The following is a 25,782-nucleotide window of genomic DNA, read 5'->3' on the forward strand; positions in this document are numbered from 1 at the left end:
TATGCTTAAAATGGAACAATAAGAATCATAGAACTAAAACTGTTTCCAACAAGGAAACAAATTACGTTTTATTGTGGAGATGTGAGCAAGAAGAGGATTGGGAAAATGCGTTCATCTCTTCAAGTCAGCATTTACATTTTTTTAAAAAATGTTAGCCAAGTTGACAGCTTGCTCTGAGGATTATATCACAGTACCAGGGTCCTGCATTTTTGGAGTTTGGTGGCAGAAAAACTAGTTCTCTCCATCCCAAAATGGAAAGGCACTAATGCAGACTTGGACCAATTCATTTTATGCCCTGATATAATACCAAAATCAATAAAAAAAAACATAGAAGCTACTGTAAGGCACAAGATAGAATTGGGCCACATTCCATACCGTAGATACAACAGTGTATCTTTAGCATCGGATGATATGGAGTGTTTATTGTTAATAGAAACAAGTACATTTTTGACTGATATAATAATCTAATAGCTTCAACGATAGTTGTAAATGGGCCAAAACAATTGTCACCTTGAAATACCTGTGAGCACTTGCTGCCTATTCACCACATTAGTGAAGGGTCGACATATATACTTAATCATGTTAATGAAACCTGAACCAAAATTCATGATCTAAAAAATTAAAAATAATTAATTATAAAACTATTAAAAGTTTTATAATAAAAATTACTATTCCTGATCAAGTCAAAAGTCTTCTCAGTGTTCAATGGAAGAATAGCATAGGGGGAAGCGATATCTGTATCTGCATGTATAATATATAGGAGACGTTGAACTTATCAGTATCAGATACTCATCTCCCTTTAACAAAGCTTGTCTGATTGTGGTGTAGTAATTTGGTCATATAGACCTACTGCCATTCTGACAGCACCTTGGCTTTACAGTAGCTAGGAGGCAGAGCAAATCAAAGAGTCAGGGACAATAGCCCACACAAAGTGTGGGATCTTTGTCATCTTTTAATAAAAGAGATAGAAAGGGCAGTATTAACATCTCTTAAAAATGAACCCTTCTGAATTCTAAATGGCATTATATATTATTTAAAGCAGAAGAAGCCCTAATTGGTGCCAAAATGTCAGATAAAATAAAGAAGCCTTTATGTCTTGAAGGACCTCCTTTAGCTCAGACAGTGTTCTAGACAACTTCAGTACAGCCATTAATGCAGGAGAAATTCCAGATGAGAGAAATGTTTTCTGAAAGTCAAAATAGGCCATATTCTCTATTAAGCTAATTGCACGCTTAAAAATGTTCTATTTAGATCTCTGCTCTTCATTATTTTTTCAATTGGGGGCCACTTCAGCAAAACTACCATCAATGGAGAACCACATTAACAACTAAATTAACACACTGCTTATTATTGCTTAATGATATGACTTTTCAAAGCATGTTGTGTAGGTACAAGTAACAACTATGTCCTTGTAGAGTAAAATGATACTCTTTTCTATAAAGTAATCATGAAAATGTATATTAAAAGGCTTCTATGCAAGTAAAAAAGCAAATGCAAAACTTTAAACACCGGAGGAGAGAAAGTATTTTTCGACATTTTCTTGGATGGTAGTGCGGTGGTTAGCGTTGCTGCCTTGCAGAGCCGGGGCCCTGGGTTCAAACCTGGACCTGGGGTGCTGTCTGTGTGGAGTTTGTATGTTCTTCCTGTGTTTGCGTGGGTTTTTTGCTAGGTGCTCTGGTTTCAAAGACACCAAAGACATACTGATAGGTTTGTTGGCTTCTCAGAAAATTGGCCCTAATGTGAGTATATCTGTCTGTGTCCTGTGATGGACTGGCCAGGTTATATCCCGCCTTGCCCCCGTTGCTTGCCAGAATAGGCTCTGGCTCCTCCACAACCCTGAATTGGATGAAGTGGTTGGAAAATTGATGGGTGAATATTCATTGTTGAAAAGGTTGGATGATGTAGGTAATGAGGAAAATTACAGTATTTTTTGCACTCTGTGTTTCAGAACTGGGAATGATATATCAGACACCATGTAACAAAAATTATTTGGCCTTAAGCTGAATTTTCATTATATCATTTGTCTGATTTTCCACTGGTTCTCTTTCTGATTTAATATAGCAAAAACATGCGCTCACTATTGACAGACATGACACTTATATGGAAGGGTTACAAAGTCCATGTATTCGATAACATCTCAAATTCCAGTAATTTCTTTCAACACTTGTACAGATTAATTCTAACTGAAATATTTCATAAGCTTGGTATTGTCTGAGGTTGACAGGTTAGGAAAGTGTACAGTGTCAGGAGTAATAATGTTATAGTCTGGTTTTGAAAACTGGTAAGGACATGCAGCATGATAGTGGGAAGAATTTGTTTTCCTTGCAACTGGATTTAGCACATTCAAGTGACAAGTGATGCCAGAAAATGCCAGAAGTTTTTGTATTGTTTGTTTGCCTTTATTCTTTATTTTTTATATACATTGCTTCCCTACGACCTTTTGTTAATAATATTAAATTAATCTCCATCACTCTGTTAACCAGATTTGCTTACCCTCTAAGTATCAGAATTGGTTGTTACAACTTGTTGCTGAATATTCCTTATTACCAATCTCATGTTTTGGTATTTACACATTACCTTCAGTCGTTTAGTTTTCAGCTCTCCAGTCTTGCATTGCTCTCTTCTAACTCCGACTGACTGATGTCTTTTTCAACCTGAGCCAAATTTCTTACAGCTGTTTGTCCTTTGTTTGAGCCCCCTGTCCCCCAGTCCCATGTTTAAATAGTCTTATTATAGGAACAAGTAATAGGTTTATTCCATGCTGAAAAGAGCAGAGAGAAAACACAACGTTTCGGCTGTGAAGTCTTCTTCAGGAGTGATTTACTTTGCAAGCAACTTATAGTGTCAGTATAGCAGTAATATAATAATATACACATGAATTTAATGTAATTTTGCTTTATTATACTAGTTCACAACAAAGGAGCTTGTTTGGTGTGACTTCTTCAGGCACACCTGAAGAAGGTTTCACAGCCGAAACGTTGTGTTCCCTCTCTTCTCTTTTCAGCATGGAATAAACCTATTACTTGTTCCTCTGCAGACTAGGCATGCTGACGCAGCTATCCACCTGAACTCATCTTATGTTGTGTGGTTAGTGCAGCCATGAACTGCAATACTTTCTGTAGAAACTGTTTAGACCTATTCTTAGAAATGCAGTTCTGCTCTTTTGCTGCTATAAATCATTTCAGAATCAGTTTGGTGCATACCATAGAATTTATGCTGATAGCAACTGAAATCCCTTTGGTAAAAATTATGTGAAGCCCTGGCTGTCATCGGCAGAAGCCATATCACCCTGCAGCTCAACTGGCAACCCACTGAAGCTCAGCAGGTGTGAGCCTGGTCAGTACCTGGATGAGAGACCTCCTGGGAAAATCTAAGGTTGCTGCTGGAAGAGGTGTTAGTGGGGCCAGCAGGGGCGCTCACCCTGCAGTCCACCTGAGTCCTAATGCCCCAGTATAGTGATGGGGACACTATACTAAACGGGCACCGTCCTTCGGATGAGATGTAAAACCGAGGTCCCGACTCTCTGTGGTCATTAAAAATCCCAGGATGTTTCTCGAAAAGAGCAGGGGTGTAACCCCGGCATCCTGGCCAAATTTCCCATTGGCTCTTGCCAATCATGGCATCCCCATCTATGAATTGGCTTCATTACTCTGCTCTCCTCCCTGCTGATAGCTGATGTGTGGTGAGTATTCTGGAGCACTATGGCTGCCGTCGCATAATCCAGGTGGATGCTGCACATTGGTGGTGGTGGAGGGGAGTCCCCATTACCTGTAAAGCGCTTTGATTGGAGTGTCAAGAAAAGCGCTATATAAATGTAAGCAGTTATTATTATTATTATTATTATTATTATTATTATTATTATTATTATTATTATTAAAACAATTGGCTCATTTCCTATAGGATACTTCTCACAGACTTCTCATAAACCTGAGCTTTCCTGGTTGAGCATATCAAAGTTATAGCAGCTGTATTATAAAATAATGTTGTAATATTTTTTATTCAAGCTCGTGCAAGTTCAGTAAAACACTGCTATTGAAATGAAAAACTGGAATAGAATGGATTTTTTTCAAAATACAAAAACAACAATTATTTCTTTTTAAAATTCAAAGGACAAACTCCTACAGAGAAGACATCTTTGAAAGGATATCAAAGTAATTCTCTAATTAGAAACACCTGATTCTCATTTTAGAATTCGAATCTAATTTTGGTGTATCACATGGGAATTGGTTTATGTTAAAGTATAGAGGAAGTAAATCTAATTCCATGTAATTTAAAAAAGGATATCATTTTTGTCTCTTATGCAAAAATGTGTAATCAGTGGGACAAAACATAATGTGTTTGTGATTTAATTACCAATTGTACAGCCAGCTTTGCAGTTAGAATCACAAAAATTAAGATTATTTTTATTTTTTTTAGTAAAGTGAAACACCCTTGACAGTTTAATAGTGGGGTAGCATATGATCATATGATGATAAAAACAGGGGAAAAAAAAGAAGAAAAATAAATGGGCCTATAAAAAATTGAAAAAAGGCAGTCAAAAGCAGTATTTCTAAGAAAAATGTGATTGATCTAGTCTCACGTCATGGCTAAACTAATCAATAAAAATGCAAATCTTAATTACTTTCTTAGATGCCTGGGTTATACAATCTTGGCATATTTAATTTATACTGTATTTCAAAAAGAAATAAGATGTTAAGGGAATTTACAATTATCCTTTACATACTGATTTCAGTCACGATGTAAAAATGCATGACTCATTAAATTAGATTAGTGGTGCATTTACACCTGCAGAAGCAAGGAGAGTTTTATGTGTCTGTAGTTAGAAGGAAAAATGAACATATTGGCCTCATGTACTATAAGAAGTCAGGGAGTCTTAAAGTTAAAGTAATGTAACCAAATACTACTTCATATTATATACTGTAAATGTATTTCCAAGTTTGGCTTTTGTGATGATTAATAATATCCTGTGCTTTCCTGTTGTCCTTTTCCTCACGTGCTACCTGATAAACTTTACTCCCCCTCTCTGCCTGTAGGCTATGTCTGGCTTGCTTTGGTGTATCTCCCATTAGTGTAAATCAACAGTAGTTGCTTACTGTTAAGTGACTATGGAATTACTACATTGTTTTCTAGGCACATTGTATTCTATTGCTTTATTCTTTGATCTGTTATTTTTAACTATAGGACGTTCAGAATTTCGTATTAGTGTTTTGTCTCAAAGATTCTAATTACTCAGTCTTGCTTAATAAATAATAGTCAACTAGAAAACTTTACACAGTATTGAAGGCTTCCAAGCCAGCTCCTTTGTTGTGAAATAGTATAATAAAGCAAAATAACATGAATTCATGTGTATATTATTCATCACTCGGGGCTTGAATTTCACCGCTATACTGACACTAAAAGTTGCTTGCAAACTAAATGAAATATTACCACTGAGGTTCCTGAACTTTACCTGTCTGATATTAAGATGTGGATGCAACATGTATTTTTTTAAATTACAATATGAAGCTTTTTGGCTTCCAATAACAGCAAAAGGAAGATTGCCATTTCAGTGTCATTGATGGTGCTGAAATTAAGCCCTTGATTGAGGGGAGAAACCTTGTGCCCCAGTGTTAAGGGTCAGTGCTTTGCCTGCTGATTCAGGTGCTCTTATTTTACTAAAGGCCACACTCTCCACAATGTGGAGCCTTCTCTTGTGCAGCTTCCCATGCAGTATTTATTGCCCCAATCTGTTAGAGATGCAACAACTGTGAAGAGATTTAAAACTACTTAAAAGATTTATTAATGCATAATTGTCTCCACAAAAGCAAAAGCTATGATGCATCAAGAAAATCAGCAGTGCTAAAATAATGTAATAAAGCCAAATATTAGTTGTAAATTAGGTGCAAATTAAAATCAGGTTGTGATATTGATGGAATCTTATACTTAGACTTAATTAAATCGGTATAGCTGTTTCTAAAACAGAGCAAAGTAATTTTGGCAGTGGGTGGCCATCTTTTGTGTTAATTGGCTTTTGAACAGGGGCAGTCTGTAGTTTAGGCCCTGTGTCAACAAGAACAAAAGGCAATCTGTAGACCATCTAGGTTTACACAGAAGCTTATGCCCAGTAAAGTAAGTTACACCTTCAAATTTTGGAGTTAATTGGTCAAACAGTTTTTGAATAGGAGGGATTCTGAGGCTAAAAAGTGTCACTTAAGCCAATGATTTGCAGATCAAAGGTTATTTAAATTAAGACTTAAAAAGGCAGTTATGCAGCCCTTTTAGTTTATGCAAGAAGGCTGTTGCAGAGTCTCTAGAGTCTGGAATAATAATTGCTAAGTTAAAAATTAAATCGTGACAGTTTTTGAACAGGCGGAGTAAAGTGGTTCAGTACATACTGCGCACTTAAACATAAAACAAAATGAAAATATGGATAGAAGGCCACCTTGGCTTACGCAAGAACCTTACTTTTACTTTTCATCCTGGGGTTACTGGACGTTTACTTACCAGGTTTAATTGCCCGAGCGGGTTTTAAAGAAGTAGAATAATCCATAACAGGCCAAGTTTCACTAAGGATTAGGTAACCCTAGTGTGAATGTACCTCACAATTTCCTACAGTTATTTTTACAAGTCAGAAATAGTTTTGCTTGTTAATAATAGTAATAATAATAGCTTACATAGTTTTTTTTTCCATTAATTCCTTACGCTTATATAACGCTTTTCTGGACACTCCACTCAAAGTGCTTTACAGGTAAATGTTCAACATCCACCTGCGACGGATGATGCGACGGCAGCCATAGAGCACCAGAACGCTCACCACACATCAGCTATTAGTGGGGAGCAGAGTAAAGAGGCCAATTCATAGATGGGGATTCGTAGGATGCCGTGATTAGTGAAGGCCAATGGGAATTATTTTCGAGAAACACCCTGGAAATTTTAATGAGCACAGAGTCTGGACCTCGGATTTACTTCTCATCTGAAGGACAGCGCCTTTTTACTGGGGCATTACGCCCCACACGGACTGCAGGGTGAGCACACCCTACTGGTCCCACTAACATCTCTTCCAGCATCACCCTTAGATTTCCCAGGAGGTTCCCATCCGGGTACTGACTGGGCTCACACCTGCTTAGCTTCAGTGGGTTGTCAGTTGTGAGTTGCAGGGTGATATGGTGCTGGCTCAAATGAGATAAAACCTGCCAATTCAGTTAGAAGATTCACAACAATTTCCAATAAGATTTTAAAAGTTTTCAAATATGTGGGTCAGAGTACCCCCTTGGGGCGGGTGATGCAGGGTCCTGTGTTTCATCACAGATTATATGGTTTATCTGTCTAATCATACTTGTGAGATGTGTAGCCGTTCTCTTACCTTTGTTTTCAAGGGCACTTTAAACCTGAATAAATAGTTTGATTAAACTGGATTACAGTGCTTTTTACCCCAAGATCAGGAGTGGTGCATATATTTGTATATAGGCTGGCTAACTGAGCTAACCATAATTATTAGCATTTGGGTGTTTTTGTTTTCCTGCCAGACTGCTCATGGAAGAGCTGGTGACATTCATGGAGAGGGTTCCTAAGGCCCACTGTGCCACCTGCTGGAAAAACAAGGAAATACAGAGGTATAAATTATACAGCCAGTTCAGAATTCCACCCTCTGGAATTGTTCAGCACTGTGCAGGAGATGGAAGGCCAAAGCATGCTGCACAAGTCAACATTTTCTTTGTACTCTGATCTTTTAGTTCTTTTTGTTTAAATCCACAAATGTGCGCATCAGTTAGATACAGCATCATATATAGCAACGTTATACCTGCTAAAATCATGCATGGGCATGAAATAATTTCACAGTTCTAAAGATCACTGGTATTTCTTAAGATCTATTTAGATGGGTTTTGCTGTTTCACAGTGATTATTCACTAATTTTATGAAATCAGACACAAATAATTTATGGTATTGTTGCTGTGATATATGTACAAGTAGGTAGCTGTGTCACCATGCATAGGCTGCAAATGAATAAGTGAAGGTTTATTCCATGCTGATAAGAGAAGAAAGATATGTTTAGGCTGCGAAGCCTTCTTCAGGTGTGATATACAGTGTGTACTATGTGTTCCAGGATGCTCCCAGCTCCATTGAAGGATGCATTGGAAGTGTGGACCTGGAAGCGATGTTATAGCATGCAGGAAGTGAACTCTGCCCTAAGCAAAGTCCAGCTTGTTGGATACTCTCAGAAAATCGTAAGTTGAAACATGTAATTTTCTTGGGTGACAGGTTTCCTCTGCATGGGGATGGTTTTCAGTTTCTAAGTACCTGTCACAGTCTAATTACTGCTGCCTGTGCTGTACTGCTGGAAGGGGACTAACCTGAATTTCAGGATACTTCCAGGGCTACATGTGGTGAATTAATGAATGGGTGCTACAGTATGTGCAGTATGACTTGTCAGACATGTCAGCTATTTCATAGTTACGGTGGAAAATGTGTATGCCATCTGTAAAAATAGGATTTTATTTAACTTTTATATTTAAATGGTGCTTTGTGCAATTTATGTGCTGATTAAAGAGAGCTTTGGCATGCTGCCACTCCTAATGTCCCACTCGATTTTAATAGAACTAGGGATTATGGAACAAACTACTCAGGTATGTTGTCAACGCTGATACCCTGGTTTCTTTCACAGAACAGTTGAATAAAACCCTTGCCAATCAGCTCCTACCAAACTTCCAAGATAAGCCTCATGGACTTGGCTACTTTTTAACCTTTCTTTAGAGCAACACTCTGTAGCATTCTTAAAGCTTAATTATTCCAAATTTCAAGAACATACATTTAAACCCGGAGAAGATCTCCAAGCCAAATATCGTGCCTATATAGGAGCCTCTGATTGTTTACATGCTACACTGTTGCCTCATGATTTAAATAGAATCTTATTATATTTCAACAGATTAATCTGATTAGAGTTTAATGGGGTTTAATAATTTTAAGACATGTATGTCCACAGTTTCATTTATGTTTTGTTCTCACCAGGAGCTATTTGGTGCCGTGCAAATCACCCCTCTGAGTTCTGGGTATGCATTGGGTAGTTCCAATTGGATCATCCAGTCACATTATGAGAAAGTGTCCTATGTGTCTGGATCTTCACTGCTCACCACACACCCACAGGTAATGTAGCAATCTCTGTAGCAAAGAGAACAGTTTTGTTGTTGTAAGTACATAAACATGTGACTACCCAGAAGGAATTTTCTTGAGCTGACAAAACAGTAAACTATTCAGGATCACTGAGCATTGCTGAAATTTTTCACATGGTTCCTTTTTAAAATGTTAGAAAACAACACTAGCAGAAATAACTAATTATGCCTATAATTAACCATGACTGCTCTGACATTCTCGATGAAAGCTGCTCAAGCGGTTCTGTTAAAAGTTTGACATAGGAGTGGATTTGAAGAGTTACAGTATGTTTTCCTGTGCTACAGTAAGTGTTAAAGAGTGTTAAATACCAAGCCAACCTGGTATTAAAAACAAGATAATCGAGATGTTGTTGTTGCAGACATAGAAAAATGTTTTTTTTGTTTTGTCAATAAATCTATTATCCTACTGAGCAGAAAACATGTCTTTAAAAGTGATTTACTGTGAAATAAATGACATCAGTTCATTGACACGCCTGTTGTGTTGCAGCCAATGGATCAGAGCTCTCTGAAGAACAGCGATGTGCTGATTCTAACTGGCCTGACACAGATCCCCACTGCCAACCCCGATGGCATGCTAGGGGAGTTCTGCAGCAACCTGGGTAAGGAATAAAGTAGGATTTCTGTACAGTGAAATGTGCGGGAAGCTTCTCACTAGATCTTAAATACCTTTTCACAACAAAGGGGACTAAATAAACACATTGCTGAGCATATTGTAGATGCAATATCAACATTACTCTTCCAAGATATGTTTCACATCCCAGTTCTGTACATCCCAATACTTTTGTGTACGTTCACAATTATCAAGTGTACTAATGTATCCATCCTTCGCAGCAATGACTATCCGTGCTGGAGGTAATGTGCTGGTGCCCTGCTACTCCTCTGGAGTGATCTATGACCTGCTGGAGTGTCTTTACCAGTTCATCGACTCGGCAAACCTCAGCTCCACACCCTTCTACTTCATCTCCCCTGTGGCTAACAGCTCCCTGGAGTTCTCTCAGATCTTCGCTGAATGGTGAGGACCTCCCAGACAATGCTACAGGGGCTTGTCCAAGTGTGGTGTTTTCAGAGACTTGGCTTTGCACTTGTCTATGATAAATACTCTCCTTAGAAGAGGACCAAAAGGGAGTTGTAGTCATTAATGATTTAATGAAATACTAATTATGCAGTAAACTGAAAATGACTTGTCTTTAAACAGTTTTATTATTTAATTAGGACAAGTAATTAAAACCTGAACATGTTGGCATGTTTGAAGATTTTTCTTTTCTTCACTGAAAAGGTAAATCACCATCTGTCTTTTCTTCCCAGGGTGCTCTTTGTGTTGGAGTGTTTAGAATCATTATGTCCTCTCCAGAAGCCATTCAAATCTGTCAAAAGAATTAGACAAAAGCTATGTTTTGCCTCTGTAATACACTGAAATGTTATGTTTGGGTTAGAATTTGGTTAGACCACAAAGTTAGAGAGAGACTTTTGTCTGACTTTCAGACAGATTTACATGAAACAATTTGGCAAGCGTGTTTATGGGTGAATGTCTACATGGTTATGAGTATGTTATTATCATGTTTTTTTTCACCATGACTGTTGGTCATTTGTTTCATTTATGTCTGCTTAATAATTATTAATGTTATGTTTTCTTATCCCAGGCTCTGTCACAACAAACAATCTAAGGTCTACCTCCCTGAGCCCCCCTTCCCCCATGCAGAGGTAAGGAAATGGAAGTTGATTGCCTTAACAGGTTTATTTTGTTTGCTTTTTTGTATTTAAAATCTGAAATTACTGTAGTGTGTGTACTTCTCATTTCCTCCCCCAAAATTGATGTCTGTGTACAAAGGGGTTATAAAAATCTTGAAACCATCACGAAGCACTATAACTGTTATCTGCATCTCTGTAAGGAGCACTCTTTTCCTCTACTATTCGTAAATTCATTATTCCATGTGCGTAACCTTTGAATTTCTAATAATATGGATGAATGGTTAAAGACATGTTCTTCTCAGATTACAAGGCTTTGTGACCTTATAACTATCCTGTTTCTCAGAATTTAAAAAGTAGGAAATATGTCTGATGTACGTTTAATGAATGGAGGGTTCTGGTTGATTTTAGCAAATTATTTGTTCTTTTTTCATTCTTGTTTGCTGTCTCAGCTTATCCAGACTAACAAGCTCAAACACTATCCCAGCATTCATGGAGACTTCAGCAATGACTTTAGGCAGCCCTGTGTGGTCTTCACGGGCCACCCCTCACTGCGTTTCGGGGATGTGGTGCATTTCATGGAGCTGTGGGGCAAGTCCAGCCTAAACACCATCATCTTCACTGGTAAGACACTCCTGAGGGGAAGGGAAATCACAGAGTATGAAGACAAAACTTGATGAAGGGCTGGTGAACGTTTTTCAATTCCATGGGACCTCTGTCGAAAGTGAGGGCTAATTTATTAAGTAATTACATGCCACATATTTAGCCCTGTTAGAAATGATTGCAGACCTCACTCTACACCTTGTGAAAAAGGAAGTTACAATCTTAGTGCCTAATAGGAGTATATTGGAATTGGGAGAATAACTCACAACTTTTATCTCTAGTCTAAATGGATGTTTGGCAGGCGAGGTATATATATTGACCCGCAATTTACGGACTAAGAGTAGGGATGTCCCACCTGTGCCTTGACTGTATTCCACTTTGGGCTTGTACATTAGAGCTAATTAAATTTCCTCCTTAATTCAAATGGAGAAGTGTTGTCTCATTTCCCCTGTTCTGCTGTGTAGAGAAGCTGCGAGTGCACAACAGCTGTAGTGCAAATGGCGATACACAGCTCTGATGAATGAAATGTGTTCCCTTTGGTGTGTAAAATCTTAGGGATAATTTCTGATGAACAATATGATACAAAATATTCAGCAGTTTTGAAAATTATGGGGTCAATGTGAACATTTTGTAAAAATATAATTCTGAGAAAGTTTTAACATTGGTTGTTGCTGTATGTTGCTGCTGCTAATCTCACAGAGAATATTTATGTTGGTTGTAGATTTCTTATATCAAGCCTAGGTTACAATTTCTGGTGATTCTCATTGTGGATCATGTTATTTAATTTCTTTCCCTTTTGGACCTATAGGATTGTGTTTACCGTATATTCCCAGGTGGTGTCTGTAGGTGCTTAGGTTTAAGAGATAGTTATAGGGACGTATTAACATGAACATTTTGCTCTGCCTTAACATAAGAGGTGAAAAGGGATAATATAATTTATTTCGTTATCTAAAATCCTCACACATGACACTTGACCTGCAAGTTGTATATGATGATGTTCCTTTACCATAGTCAGACTTAACCAACTAATTTCACAGATTTGCTGGAGCTGGAGGTTTGCTGGAGCCATCTGGATAAGGCTTCTTCAATGGTTATCAAATGGGAATTGAATTCACAAACCTCATGTTATGAGCCCAGAGCCCAAACTACTTCTCCACACTGCTATTCAGTAAACTTGTCAGTAGCTTGACCTTCAACATATTGAATTGTGCAACTACCATAACTATTAAGATGCAACTAAAACGGCAAACATACAGTGTCAGGAAGCTAGAGATGGCTGCTTTCCACTCCTCTAATAGCCCAAACAAACTATTGTTAAATGATTAATGAACTTTTGTATAAAATGACATGTCGTGGATGACAGAATGTACTTTGTAAATAGTTAATACACTTTTTGATAAAAAATGTATTTATTTTTTTATAAATAATACAACTATCAAAGATATACACCAGGAAATGATTAATTATTATGATAAAAATAGCAATGGACAGGAATATAAAGCAGTGCTTTTCCTTTTCTTTTAGTTGTATGTCATTTTATTTTAAATGCTCCATATTAAAATGGTCTTGCAATTTAATTATAGTTTTACAGAACAGATGCCTATATGCTTGGATTTACCGAAGCTAAAACAGTGCTTTATTGGGTGTTTCCTATCTTATATCTTCACAGAGCCTGACTTTTCTTATTTGGATGCTCTGGCTCCATACCAACCTCTCGCCATGAAGTGTGTTTACTGTCCCATCGACACCAGACTGAACTTCATCCAGGTCTCCAAACTGCTCAAGGAAGTTCAGGTAACCACATGGGTCTCAAAACCAGCACTGTCTCTAGTTACTGGAATTCATGTGCCCCTCTCTGTTTGTTAGAAACTTTGGTCTTTTATTTTTGAGAAATCAAAACTAAAAAACATATTAACTTGCATTGTAGTTCAGGTGGGTAGCTGCGTCAGCATGCGTAGGCTGCAAAGGAGAAGGCTCCACGGCCGAAACGTTGTGTTCTCTTTCTTCTTTTTTTCAGCATGGAATAAACCTATTACTTGTTCCTTAACTTGCATTGGCTTTTTTTTATCAAGATAAGTACTGAACTGCTGGGACTTATTTTGTTCAGAATCCCTTTAATAAGACAGTAACTTTTTTAAAATAAATTTGTAGTTAGATTCTTCAGTTTTCTTAAATTTAGCACCAATGTGTTCTCTTGCTATGTTATATAAATAAGTAGATGGCTTGATGGGGCTTAATTTTGGGGAGATGAAGTTTGGTACTTTCCAGACCTGTGTGGTCTTGCCATCGGACAGTCTTATTCTATAGCCTGGTCTGTATGAATTTAAAAATGTAGAAATTTATAATATAAAATATAGCATGTACAACATAAAAATACATAAAAAATGTATAAAAACATAAAATGATTTGCCGCACAATAATATGTACCTAGTACTGTTCCTAAAAAGTAGGTATAACATGAACTCATACTGTAGCTGCTAACAGTTTTAGTCCTAGCTGTGCCGTTCGTCAATTTGAAAGCAGAATTTACAGTTCTCCTTTGTGTGTATTTATGATTTATGCATCCACAAGACAAAAAAGTCTGTACATTAACTAGGCTGGGACCAGAAGGCCTTGCATGTTAGAACACGAATTTTAAAATCAGTCTTGGGTTTAGCTGGTGAGCAGCGCAGAGATACATGATCCCGAAACCCCCCCAAAATAAGCATTTCATGATTTTGTTCTGGAAGACACCAGGGCAAGAGCCATTTTGTCAAAATCTGTCTTGGAGAGAAGAATGTTAATGATTTAAGAACTGTTTGAGTACTTTTTCCTCTGTACAAATTTAAGAACTGAATGTTTTTAAACATAACGGTTTTAGCTAATTTGTTTAAAGGTGATCAGAAAAGAAACTAAAGCTTACTTTATATCGATTTACAATATGAATTACAGTATTAATTTATGAGCTATGGATTTACAACAGCTCTCTTTAAGGTAAGCCCTCTTTTTTTAATTTAAGCGGACCTTGTTTTATTACTCTCTCTCTCACTTTCTTGCTTTCTCTTTCTCCATCAGCCCCTCCATGTTGTGTGTCCAGAACAGTACACCCAGCCCCCTCCGACCCAGTCTCACCGCTCAGACCTGATGCTGGACTGCCAGCCACCCCCCATGCCATACCACCGCTGTTCTGTGCTCAGCCTACCCTTCCGGAGACGCTATGAGCGCATTGAGCTGCTGCCTGAGGTGAGATCTGAGAGGAACACCAGAGGGCGCTAAAGAGGCACTGTCATTTGTAAATATCAACTATAGCCAGGCGCTGGTGCTCACTGTACAATTCCATTAGCCACTCTCCCTGAACCAGGCCCTTGGAGGATAATTCTCATTTTTAAGTTATTAATCAGATAAAGGTCTTTGAAAGAGAGCTTTAGAGGAATAATGAGCTGCTATTTAGTATTTTTCACAACAGACTCTTGTAAGTTTTAATATCCATAATCAATATGGATATTAACAATTGGTTTAGGAGAGCAGGCCTTATTTAATTATTCTGAAAATAGTCATCACTGCTAGGTATCAAGGTTTAGAGCAAGAGTTCTTTAAAATGACTCAGAAATCATTTAATCAGATCTCGCATTTTAAAATCAAAATATATCTTCTTCTGGGTACCACCAAAGCTACTATTAATCATTAGCATTAATGCTTTCTCTGCTCCCAACGCATTTATATGTGGTATTTCAGGAATAAAATTAGTTTAGGCAAATAAAGTTGGAAGAGGTTGTGAGTTAGAAAAAAGAAATCTCCATACAGAACTGCTGGATTTGGGGCACATTTGTTTCTTTGTTGGCCCATTATAAAAGTCTGCTGGAGTGCTTTATACCATATATCAACTCCCACTCATGGTTTACACAAGAACAAGAAGCAATGTCTGCCTGAGCTGAGAGAATAAGTGAATGCAAGGTGAAATCATTGGGGATCTGTATGCAAGGATCTATATTTAATCTGCAGTTAAACAATATACTGGAAGTATTTTAAATTAATAAATTCAGTAGAACATTTTACTTACATTTGCAAAGATGGATGAGTATTCAGTGAAGAAGTCATTGACAATTTTGCAGAGTTTAATCAACAGTTTCTTGCACTCAAAATATAAAGAGACAATACTTCTCTGCTGTTAGATTCTGCTTTTTTCAGTTGCTCATTATTTTTACTTATTCTTCTTACATCCAATTAGGGTTTTAGGGTTTGTTTCAGCATCTTAATTCCTGGGGTGTTTCTGTCAGTTTTCTGTTCATTTTCAACTGATGTTTGCAATCGGATCTGATCTTTTCATCACACATTAATGTTATCCTCAGAATTTGACACACTTTAACCCAGGACTATTTTCATAAACTGTCTGTTGGGCCAGTTGATCTCATCCTCATATAGTCTGATTTGTTATGACAGGTACAAGACATGGGCATGGCTGGCTTGTGGAAAGGCAGCGGGCTTCGTAGCTCAAGTACATTACTGCCTGTCGCTGAGCTTTCCTTACAGATCACCGCCTCTTCCTTGAGCTGCTCACAGGAAGTGAATGTTGCATAATTGTGTTGATTCTTATGGCAGATAGGAGATGATGTACAAAATAGGGCTTCCTTTATTCTGTTTACCTTTTTTAAAATTGTGAATTGTCTTATATTGGCATAAAGCTTTTACTTTTAGCAGGATTTTAGTTAAACATGTAAATCAATCTACTAAATTTAAATTTTAAATAGACAAATTAAAAATATGATTATAATGGAGTATGTATATCTTTTTATTTTTATATTCCAGTAGGCATATCTACATATCTGAGCCATGAAAGAATGTTTTAAAACAAGCTTATAAACAGCAGTCTGGTTCTGAATGCTGTCTCTGCTCCTGGGGTCAAACTTAGCACTCAGCCACAGATGCTACTATGGTAGACTCAAATATTGTATCAGAAGACTGTCACTGTGAAAGTGCATGGAAATGGTTCAATTTAATTATAGTTTCACGGAACAGATGGGTTTCTAGTGGTGTGACAGTTTGATCTATTCCAGCTTTAGACAGTTATACTGACAGTAAGTCAACATAATCTCCTGCTTACTATGAGTAACTATGAGTAAGTAATGAAGTTATAAATACATAAGAAAATGTAATGACAACAAGCACAAACGAGCTCATAGTTTTCCACATACCAGTGACAGGTGTACACATTTTGCTCTTATGGTTAAAGTAGACTTAAAGTTTGGTTCCACATTGATTTCATTATTTCATTTCAGATTGGAATTGCACTTTAATGCTTGTGTGTATATTAGAACTGAACTAAAACAAGTACCATACAGCTTCTGTCAATTTTTGCACTCTGATATCATCATTACCAGTAAATCTTTCATTTTAAAAGAGAAAGTTACCCTGCATGTCAATTTTTGGGGAAAAAATAAGAATGTAGACCAAGAGATGGTAGACAGTAGATCAAAATTATCAATTTTATTTGCACTCTGGCTCAGTTCTGATTCTGAGGAAGGAAAGTGTTTGTCTGTTTCTCCATCGTAGTTCAGATTTGGTCAGTGACTACTACTGAAACTAGCAGTTTAGTAAAAGTACAGGGTTGTTCACTGTTTTGCCATAGAAAAGAACTATGCCTGAACAGCTAACCTACTGTAATTAATTGCCTGCTCTCTTTATTCATTCTAAGAACTGGGACTTCATGCTCCATCTGTCTGTGATGTACAGTAGTAATAGAGTCAAAAGGGGATTTGAGTTCTGCTTATCCCTTTAAAACAGGAACAGCATTCACCTGGTTAAGAATGGATGAGTGCCTACAGCTAAAACCTATAAAATGCATATTTTTAATGGGGTTGATGGTGTTATTGGCTCTGTGTGTTTATGAAGAAAAAGGTGTTCTGTCACAGCCCCAAATATAGTTTAGAAGGATTGCATTGACTCAGCCTAACATGTTACCAAACCAAATTCTATGCATTAATATTTCCCTGTAAAATAAAATGTTTACGTGAAGTTGACTTAGAACCAACTTTACTTATTCTCCTTAAAAGTTTAAAACCTTAATCAAATCTTCTCAAGCAAGTATAGCTAAGTAAAGCTACAGTTCTTTTACTCAATCATTAGAATTCATCCCCGGTCCTGGAATGAGCCATGTTTTTCATCTCTGGACCCAAAGTCTTTTGTATCCGTGTCTATTGTAGTGAGACATGTCCTTATGCAGCACTAAGAGAAGCCTGCAGCTTGTAAAAGCTGGATTGTCTGAAATCGGTATTCAGTATGAGTCTTGCTGAGGTTGTCCACCATATGGAATTATGACAATGTCCAGTTTGAGTTTGACAGGTTGTCAGTAGGACAGACAGCACTCACCTTTAGTGATGGTAGGAGGACAACATTGCGCATCAGTATCTTAGGTGATGACAGGAATGTGACATGTTATCCTTTCAAATTTTAACTGCAGATGACAGTGGGAGAGCAATGGGCACTGTTCACCATCACTGAGAAATATTCCATAGTGGCCTGTAAATTGTTGGGAAACAGTTAATCCAGAGCAGTATTGAAATGGCCTGCTTACACAATGTTAGAAAGTTCAAGCAGCAGTCCAAATAAGCCTCCCTGCTCACTGTAGCAGAAGGAGTCCCGATGTATTCAGTGGAGTTCTCTGAAACAAGCTTTTGCCTTCCAGCTCGCAAAATCACTGGTGCCCTCTGAGATTAAATCTGGCATCTCCGTGGCAACGGTCTCTGCTGTGCTGCAGTCCAAGGACAACAAGCACGTATTACAGGTCAGTGTGCTGGGAATTGTTTCCTTGCCATGTTTTCACTGCGAATAAGGTGCAGCAGGGAGACCCATCCACTTGTATAGAGCTCTTCAGCTAATCTGGAGTCTTGAAATGAATGTTGTTGCAAGAGGTTATGTCTCAGAATAACGTAAAGGAAAGTACATGTTCTGTTTTACTTCTGTGTATTTGTCACCTCTGCAAACCTTTTATGTTCCAGACTCGGATGCTTGTTTTTTAAGGCTGAGGCACAGGGGATTTTGTGTACATAATGTTATGTTCATACAAAAATATTTGCCGGCCCTGCTGTTTGTAGGGTTTGCAGGAACTCAATTTAATAAAATAAACATAATGTTTAAAATATTTCTGAAAAAGAAACAGAGATTTCATGTTAATTTTATCTCTTTACTAATTCTATTATGTCCTATATATTCTGAAAGACATTTGGACATTTTCTCCTCGTATTTATCTCTTGTTTGGTCTGGATTTCTAGAGAGAACTTTTAATATCCGCCTCAGACAACTTGGATTTTCACTTTTTCTTCTACTGTCTTGTGTGTGCATGACCTAAGGACAAACTGAAGTTGAAAGTTAAGGGATATGACAGATATGGTATCAGTATAGAACAATTGGCTAAGAAGAGACAAAGTTTTATAACAGAGTGTATTAATGACATTAGCATAGGAGAGACAGGCATAATGTGGGTATTAGAAACAGGAATCATCCCCAGGACCTTAACGTGTATGGTTGGAATTTACTTTTACAATTAGAACTTGGACCATTAAATTCAGAGAATATTTTTATAGTTACTAGGAATCATTCAGTATAATTAGCTGTGCATACACAAAGATCAAAAAGCTACAATATGTCATTTTATTCACACAGTTTAAAAAATGTGTCAGTTAAACCAAGACAAGTATATACTGTATAAATCTGGCTGTTTTGTCAATCACTTTGGATTACAATAGCTAAGGAATACTGCCATACTTGGGTGAATGGTAGTCTACGCTATAAAGTCTCACAACATAAACAATAATCTTAAACACCCAAAAATAAATATTCTGTTACTTTCATGTTACAATATGATTGTTCATATTATAGAACATATATTTGTTTAGAACATTGTTTTTCTTCACAGATAAAATGTGAATATTGAATGTGTTATACTTCTCAGAATTAACACATTTGGCCAAGTAACATTTCCTGATGAAATCTGAGAACTCCCATGGAGAGAGAAACTGCTGGATCCATGTCAAAGTTTGTCCAATGGGCACTGTGCCGAGATTTTTGGGCAGAGGGAAAAAGTTCCATTGCTTGGTATTTGGATGGAGATGGGTCTCCCTCTGAAACATGCACAAATTCTCTAGACTTGGAAATGTGGCATCAAGATGAGACTAAATTGAAAAAGTTCACCAATACTTTATAGCAGCTAAGCTTATTATACCTTTATATTGAATTATGCTGACAAATATTACACTTTATTTTATCAGGCAAAGTCATAGTTGGGGTCTTATCATAAAAAACCTTTAATTGCTGAGGATGTTTTTGGCAGAATTCTGGTCTATGTACAGGGGGCCAGCAGGGGGTGCTCACCCTGCGGTCCATGTGGGTTCTAATGCCCCAGTATAGTGACGGGGACACTATACTGTAAACAGGCGCCGTCCTTCGGATGAGACGTAAAACCGAGCTCCTGACTCTCTGTGATCATTAAAAATCCCAGGGCGTTCCTCGAAAAGTGTAGGGGTGTTACCCCGGTGTCCTGGCCAAATTTCCCATTGGCCCTTACCAATCATGGCCTCCTAATTATCCCCCTTTATGAATTGGCTACATAACTCTGCTCTCCTCCCCACTGAGAGCTGATGTGTGGTGAGCGTTCTGGCGCACTGTGGCTGCCGTTGCATCATCCAGGTGGGGCTGCACATTGGTGGTGGTGGAGGGGAGTCCCCATTACCTGTAAAGCACATTGAGTGGAGTGTCCAGAAAAGCGCTATATTAGTGTAAGCAATTATTATTATTATTATTATTTTATTATTATTATTATTATTATTATTATTATTATTATTATTATTATTATTATTATTACTTTCACACAACAACAGCAGTACCCATTGTTTAAACATACTAATATAGCACCCGGCCATAAATATAGTGACAGAACTGCACCAAGTAATTTTCTCTCTTTGGACCACTTTTCTTTCTTATTTTCAATAACTACCTATGCCGGAATCTAGATTATTATGTTCACAGATGGTGGCTGGAATGGAAATTCGAAAAGGTTTAATCAAAATTCAAGACACGACAAGTGACATTTAATGTAGAGAATTGCATAAGTGTCAAATGCAGATAACATAAAACTGTAAGTATAAAAAGTAAATCATATTGGTTTAAAATGAAAATTAAGAACAAACCCCGAAACTCTCAAATATATAATGTTATAAATGACCTACAACTCTTTAAATGCTGTGTGTGTATTTTCCTCAAAATAAACTTGTGTTCTGTACTGTTGTGTGCTTGATGTCACTCACAGCTGCAGGAGAAAAACAAACTGTTGGTACAAGTTCCAAGAAAATATTTTCTCTGCAGCTTTCAGTGGTGTCAAACAGCTAACAGCCTGGAGAGAAGGGGTTTCCTGCTGAGGAACTAAGATTTCCTTATCCACATTACCTTAGTTTAAAGAGTGAATTACACAGCTGGGGTAACCGGAACTAAAGTTTTCATGTGCACTCTAAATATGAAAGCTAAACTTCATGCATTCAAACATAAAAACATATTTTGTGGTCATAAGCTCTTGACAGATTGCTTTGACATATAGAAAGCATATTTTCTATAAGAGTTTTAGAAGAAGAATTGTGGAAATGAGCAAGTCCACATTACACCAGAATATCAGGAGTGCCCCATGATAATACTGATTCAGATCTAGATTGGGTCCAGTTACTAGCTTGGCCTTCATGTATCCTGGAGTTAAAAATAATCAGTTTGTCTATTATCTTTAATACACAGGGCATCTGTCAGTCCAGTTGTAGAATATATTTGTCAATACTTGTAAACACTGCAAGTTCAGTTTAACAGGATTTTGAAAAAATGATAGCGGGGAAGATATCTATTTTATTTCCCATGCATTATGGGTTATTTATAGCTATGGGTTAGCTTGTGATTTTATGTTAAAGTTTGGAATCAAAGATAAAAGAAAATTTAACCTAAGCACATTGCGTGTATCAGTTATCTCTTTATGGGTGCTAGCTTACATGGAGTTCATCGGGATAGGGGTGGGAAAATGCCTTTATTTAGCATTTTGTTTTTTCCCCAAAAATGCACTTTAATTTAGATTTCTAAACTGTATCAAATCAGCCATCTAAAGCTTGGGGGTGATTTTTGCTCTTGCCTGTGTTTTATGAATCCACAAGGTCCGCAACACATCCTTCACCATTTATGAAACAAATTATTTTGCCGATGCCTAGAAATTAGTTCATGCTTTCATCTGCTCAAGACTGGACTACTGCAGTGGCTTGATAGCTGGATCAGCCAAGAAAGTACAGTATGTTCAGAACTGTGCTGCTCGAGTGCTGACTGAGTCAAAAACAAGTCCGACCAGTCTCGTATAAGATTAACTTTAAAATTCTCATCTTCAGAATACACCTCCTAAACATATAATAAACGCACCTCCTGCTGATGTTTTCAGATCACACCACAAGACTCATTTGTTTTTAATTGCCTTCACTTAATTTTTTTCTTTACATCATTTGCACAGTTTTTGTATTATTATTTTATAATTCTTTACATTTTTCTTGTTAAGAACAATTTACGTAAAAAGTGCATTGAGAATGGTCTGACTTGAAAGGCACTTGTGTAAGAATTTTTACTTCTTCATTTATTTCAACATTTCTAGCTTCAATTCAATTGTAACGGAGCTAGAAATTGTTGGCACATTTGTTGGCGTACTTGCATCTGATTTGTTAACTCTGGGACTGTTTAAGAAAAGGTGGAGTTGGGAGCTGGGAGGTGCAACAGGAATTATTGGCGAATTAGGAACTGAAAGAAGCGTGTGTTCGCTCATTCTCATCTCTCCTCAGCCTCCCCCCAAGCCAGCTCCAGCTCCCCCATCTAAGAAGAGGAAGCGTGTTGTAGAGGAAGCACCTGAACTCCGAGCACCAAAGCCCCTTCTGAGTGGTTCAGTGCCTCTCGAGCAATTCCTTGCCACTCTGCAGAAGGTAGGACTGTCTTCCCTTCTGTCCGCAGGCAGAAGCTGACTACCAGCTCAAGCTCTGATCTGAACACGTGTTGCCCTGAATGTAATTTGACACTCCTCGTTTCACGAAATCGATATCAAGGCTGGTGTTTTGTGGTCTGCTGCTATATTGAAAGAAACAGATTTTACATGATATAAGAGATGGGGCTTATGGAGAGTGCAATCCTTGATTTGTTTCATGGAAAATGGAAGATATTGAATAAAGATCAAAAATATTAAACACTGTTTTTGCCTGGCAATAAGTCAGTAGGACATCTTCCAACATGTCTATGAATTTGCTTTATTGATCAGTCACAGGTTAAATAAAAATAAAAAGCTTGTAGATGGCTTGAAATGCCTTATGATATAGGTTAAAGGACAGAATCAATGTCTGGAATATCTTTGTGTTAAATTAATTTAAGGAAGAGGATACATTCTCTAGGGTGACTGGTTTAACTTTAGTCATGCTGAAAGTGCTAGAGCAAAAACCTTTTTTTCTTCCAAAACAAATCCATTTTAGTAGGAAAAAAGTAGATAAGAAATTCTCACTGTTTTGACACAGCTCTTAATTTAATTGAACTTTTGAATGTCACTAACAAGTTTTTTTTTGCTAGCAGGTTAGAGACTTTAAGTTACTTAGGAGATGCAATAGTTAAAAGGCTACATCTATGGTTCTGAGAATTGTTATTCTAACAATGTATTAATTGAGAGCCCAGTGGGATCGAAAACCTACTGGTGTGTTGACCTCTAGAACCAGGATTGGGAACCCCTGTTCCACACCACTGCTCAGACACTAATTGGCTTTCCCTGTGTCCCTCTTCACATTTGTCTTTGAAAAGACATTTTTACTCAAGCGTTTGTGGTCTAGAAAAAAACAATGTTAAAGGAAGCGGCAACTATCACAGAACACTTAGGGAATAAGAAATGAAACGAGAAAGCAGTAACAGTACTTTTTGATAGCAGGTCTTGTATAGTAGAGCTCTGTTCTGTTATTATTCCATTCAATTCAAAATATTTGTTTCATCCCTAGGGGGGCAATTTAAGAAAAAAATCTATTGGACAACCCTCGATTGACTTACATTTAGGAGTTAGTGCCATTGCATTGAAAGCTCACTGGCATGCAGTCTTATGCTTACATTTGAAAGATAACATGTCCTTCCTGAAGAGCAGTGTTTTACCAAATAATCAGGCTTCTGTCTCAATCTTATCAGCTAGGGAAAACATGGCACACTTTCCTCAGAGCTGACATATTCAGCAAGCATGGTGCTCTGCTGAAAACAGACACAGTCACTCTGCCACTTTCCTTAGCTCTACTGTAACTCCTGTATAATTAATCATTTCCATTTCCAGCACTTATTTCTTTGCTGGCTAAAACATTACCATCCCCTTGCCAATTGAAAAGCGTCCCAGTGGCAGGCAATGTGTAGTTGGTTTAAGGATTGTGAGACCTCCATTCTCTTCTTTGTCCAAAACAATCCACACATCCCAACATCCAATGAAATATCTAGTTGAATCCAACATACATTGGAAAGTTCAAAGGTAGTCCAGCTCAACTTTTCCTTACTGCTTGTAGAAGCCTAAAATATTATTAGCAGGGATTCTAATTGTGGCCAATTAGTGTGTAGATGTCATTTCTCAGTTGTTAGCATTGACTCATCAGACATGCTCAAGGGACTTTAACTTTAGCTAAAAAAGAGTTGAGTATTTTCACAGCTGTATATTATCACCCCGAATCTAAAATGTGTAATAAATAGTTGGACTTTGTTATCATAAATAACACAATGATATAAACATACATTAAAATCAACACTTTATTCTGTGTTGTTTCATCCTATTTAGGTTTCATGAGGTATTCCAGTGTATTAACAATTTAAGATACTATTTGCTGAGATCTACAACTGTAACTACAATGTGATATCAGTTTGGAATCATTTTATAATATTATTTCAGTGTTCTAGTTTTCATTTTTATATTAAAAAATTAGCCTTGCACTGAGGTAAAGGCAAAATTCACCAACAACGATTTGTTCAGTTGTTCCAGTTTCTGCAGATGATGTTTAACTGCCCAAACTAAAGCTAAAAAAAAAAACATCAGTTGGATGCCTAGATATGACATGACTTTTACTGTGTGAAGAGTTTTCCATTTTTTATGTGGAAGTGTTTGACATAACGTGAGTATCTGGATAGGTGGCACATTCAAGATGGGTTTTTGACTGTCCGTTGGCTGTCTATGATGCGTCTCCTATGTCTCTGGTTCCAGCATGGCATCACAGAAGTGAAAGTGGAGGACACACCAGATGGACACATCCTTCACCTGCAGGATGAAGACACGCTCATTCAGCTGGAGGAGGACTCTACGCATATCGTCTGTGACAACAACGAGAGTCTGCGAGCCACACTGAGAGACCTGGTGCTGCGCTTTCTGCAGAAACTCTGAGGCTGCTGTCATTTCAGCGCTTCTCCATGCCTCGTACCCATTGACCAAGCATCTTGACAGTTCACTTGTTTAGTTCCGCTCAGCAAACAATTGTCACCGCAGCTGCCATTTTTCAAACATTGTTTGGCTTGAGGTCCTAGCTGAAAACCTGACTGGCAATTTTTACAACAAACAGGAAAACCTTTTACTTTTAGTGGCAGTTGGGATAAAATCCCCACATGTCGTAAACAGCTATTTTGTACTGTATTTGTATAAACTGTTTTAGTGTCTTCCATGGACTTCAAGAGCACAAAGAAAAAAAGTAAAGGAAGACATTTTTGTTTCAGTTCAGAACCTTCTATTTGAACTTATTGCAACGTGGGAATGGTAACCATCAAGTCATACCTCCTTATTTTATGTGTTTATCACCTTAAGTTATCACTTCTTAAGCCATTTGAGGGAACAACACATAACATTGTTAATATTAAGAGCCATGTGTGTATGGATTTTTTTAAAGCACATGTTTTACATGCTGTTTTTAAATAAAATAATTCTGTTTCTCTTTAAAGTCAAATATCCCACAATGCTAACAAAACCCCAACAACAACAACAGACCAAAATATGAGATTGGGCCCATTGGGTAGATGATGTAGATATTCTGTGTAGCCTTTTACTATTAAAAATCGTTTGACAAAGCTCTGTCAGGATAATTTTCTCTTGTACCCCATCAAACAATGGTCCACAAATGCCAAACTTGCTTCATTATTTTCTTTTTTACACATACAGGGTGTGAGTGATTTGAAGTGATGACTCATGATTTAAATCCTTGGAATTGAAATTGTCTACTTAGAAGAAAAACACTGGGGATTGTCAAGTTTAGAATCACTTCAAACCTTTAAGAAATAGGCTGAAAGAGATCAGTAGTTTTATAAAGATCTAGGGCTGACAACCTTT

At 37.4% G+C, this 25,782-nt stretch overlaps 1 protein-coding gene across 1 annotated transcript in view; it reads left to right on the plus strand.

The window, feature by feature from the left end:
- Window positions 1-25,523, plus strand: part of ints9 (integrator complex subunit 9) — a 34,051-nt gene extending 8,528 nt beyond the window's left edge. Inside the window, exons 6-17 of the mRNA XM_006625699.3 lie at window positions 7,506-7,592; window positions 8,084-8,204; window positions 8,986-9,120; window positions 9,634-9,745; window positions 9,978-10,158; window positions 10,787-10,847; window positions 11,285-11,456; window positions 13,105-13,229; window positions 14,490-14,657; window positions 18,097-18,195; window positions 22,259-22,396; window positions 24,673-25,523. Of these exons, the coding sequence (XP_006625762.1) occupies window positions 7,506-7,592; window positions 8,084-8,204; window positions 8,986-9,120; window positions 9,634-9,745; window positions 9,978-10,158; window positions 10,787-10,847; window positions 11,285-11,456; window positions 13,105-13,229; window positions 14,490-14,657; window positions 18,097-18,195; window positions 22,259-22,396; window positions 24,673-24,849 (1,576 nt within the window). The 3' untranslated portion in view covers window positions 24,850-25,523. The remainder of the gene's footprint in view (window positions 1-7,505; window positions 7,593-8,083; window positions 8,205-8,985; window positions 9,121-9,633; window positions 9,746-9,977; window positions 10,159-10,786; window positions 10,848-11,284; window positions 11,457-13,104; window positions 13,230-14,489; window positions 14,658-18,096; window positions 18,196-22,258; window positions 22,397-24,672) is intronic.
- The last annotated feature ends 259 nt before the right edge of the window (window positions 25,524-25,782 follow it).

This window comes from Lepisosteus oculatus, chromosome 2 (genome assembly GCF_040954835.1).
Source record: "Lepisosteus oculatus isolate fLepOcu1 chromosome 2, fLepOcu1.hap2, whole genome shotgun sequence".
In the NCBI taxonomy this organism is placed as follows: domain Eukaryota; kingdom Metazoa; phylum Chordata; class Actinopteri; order Semionotiformes; family Lepisosteidae; genus Lepisosteus; species Lepisosteus oculatus.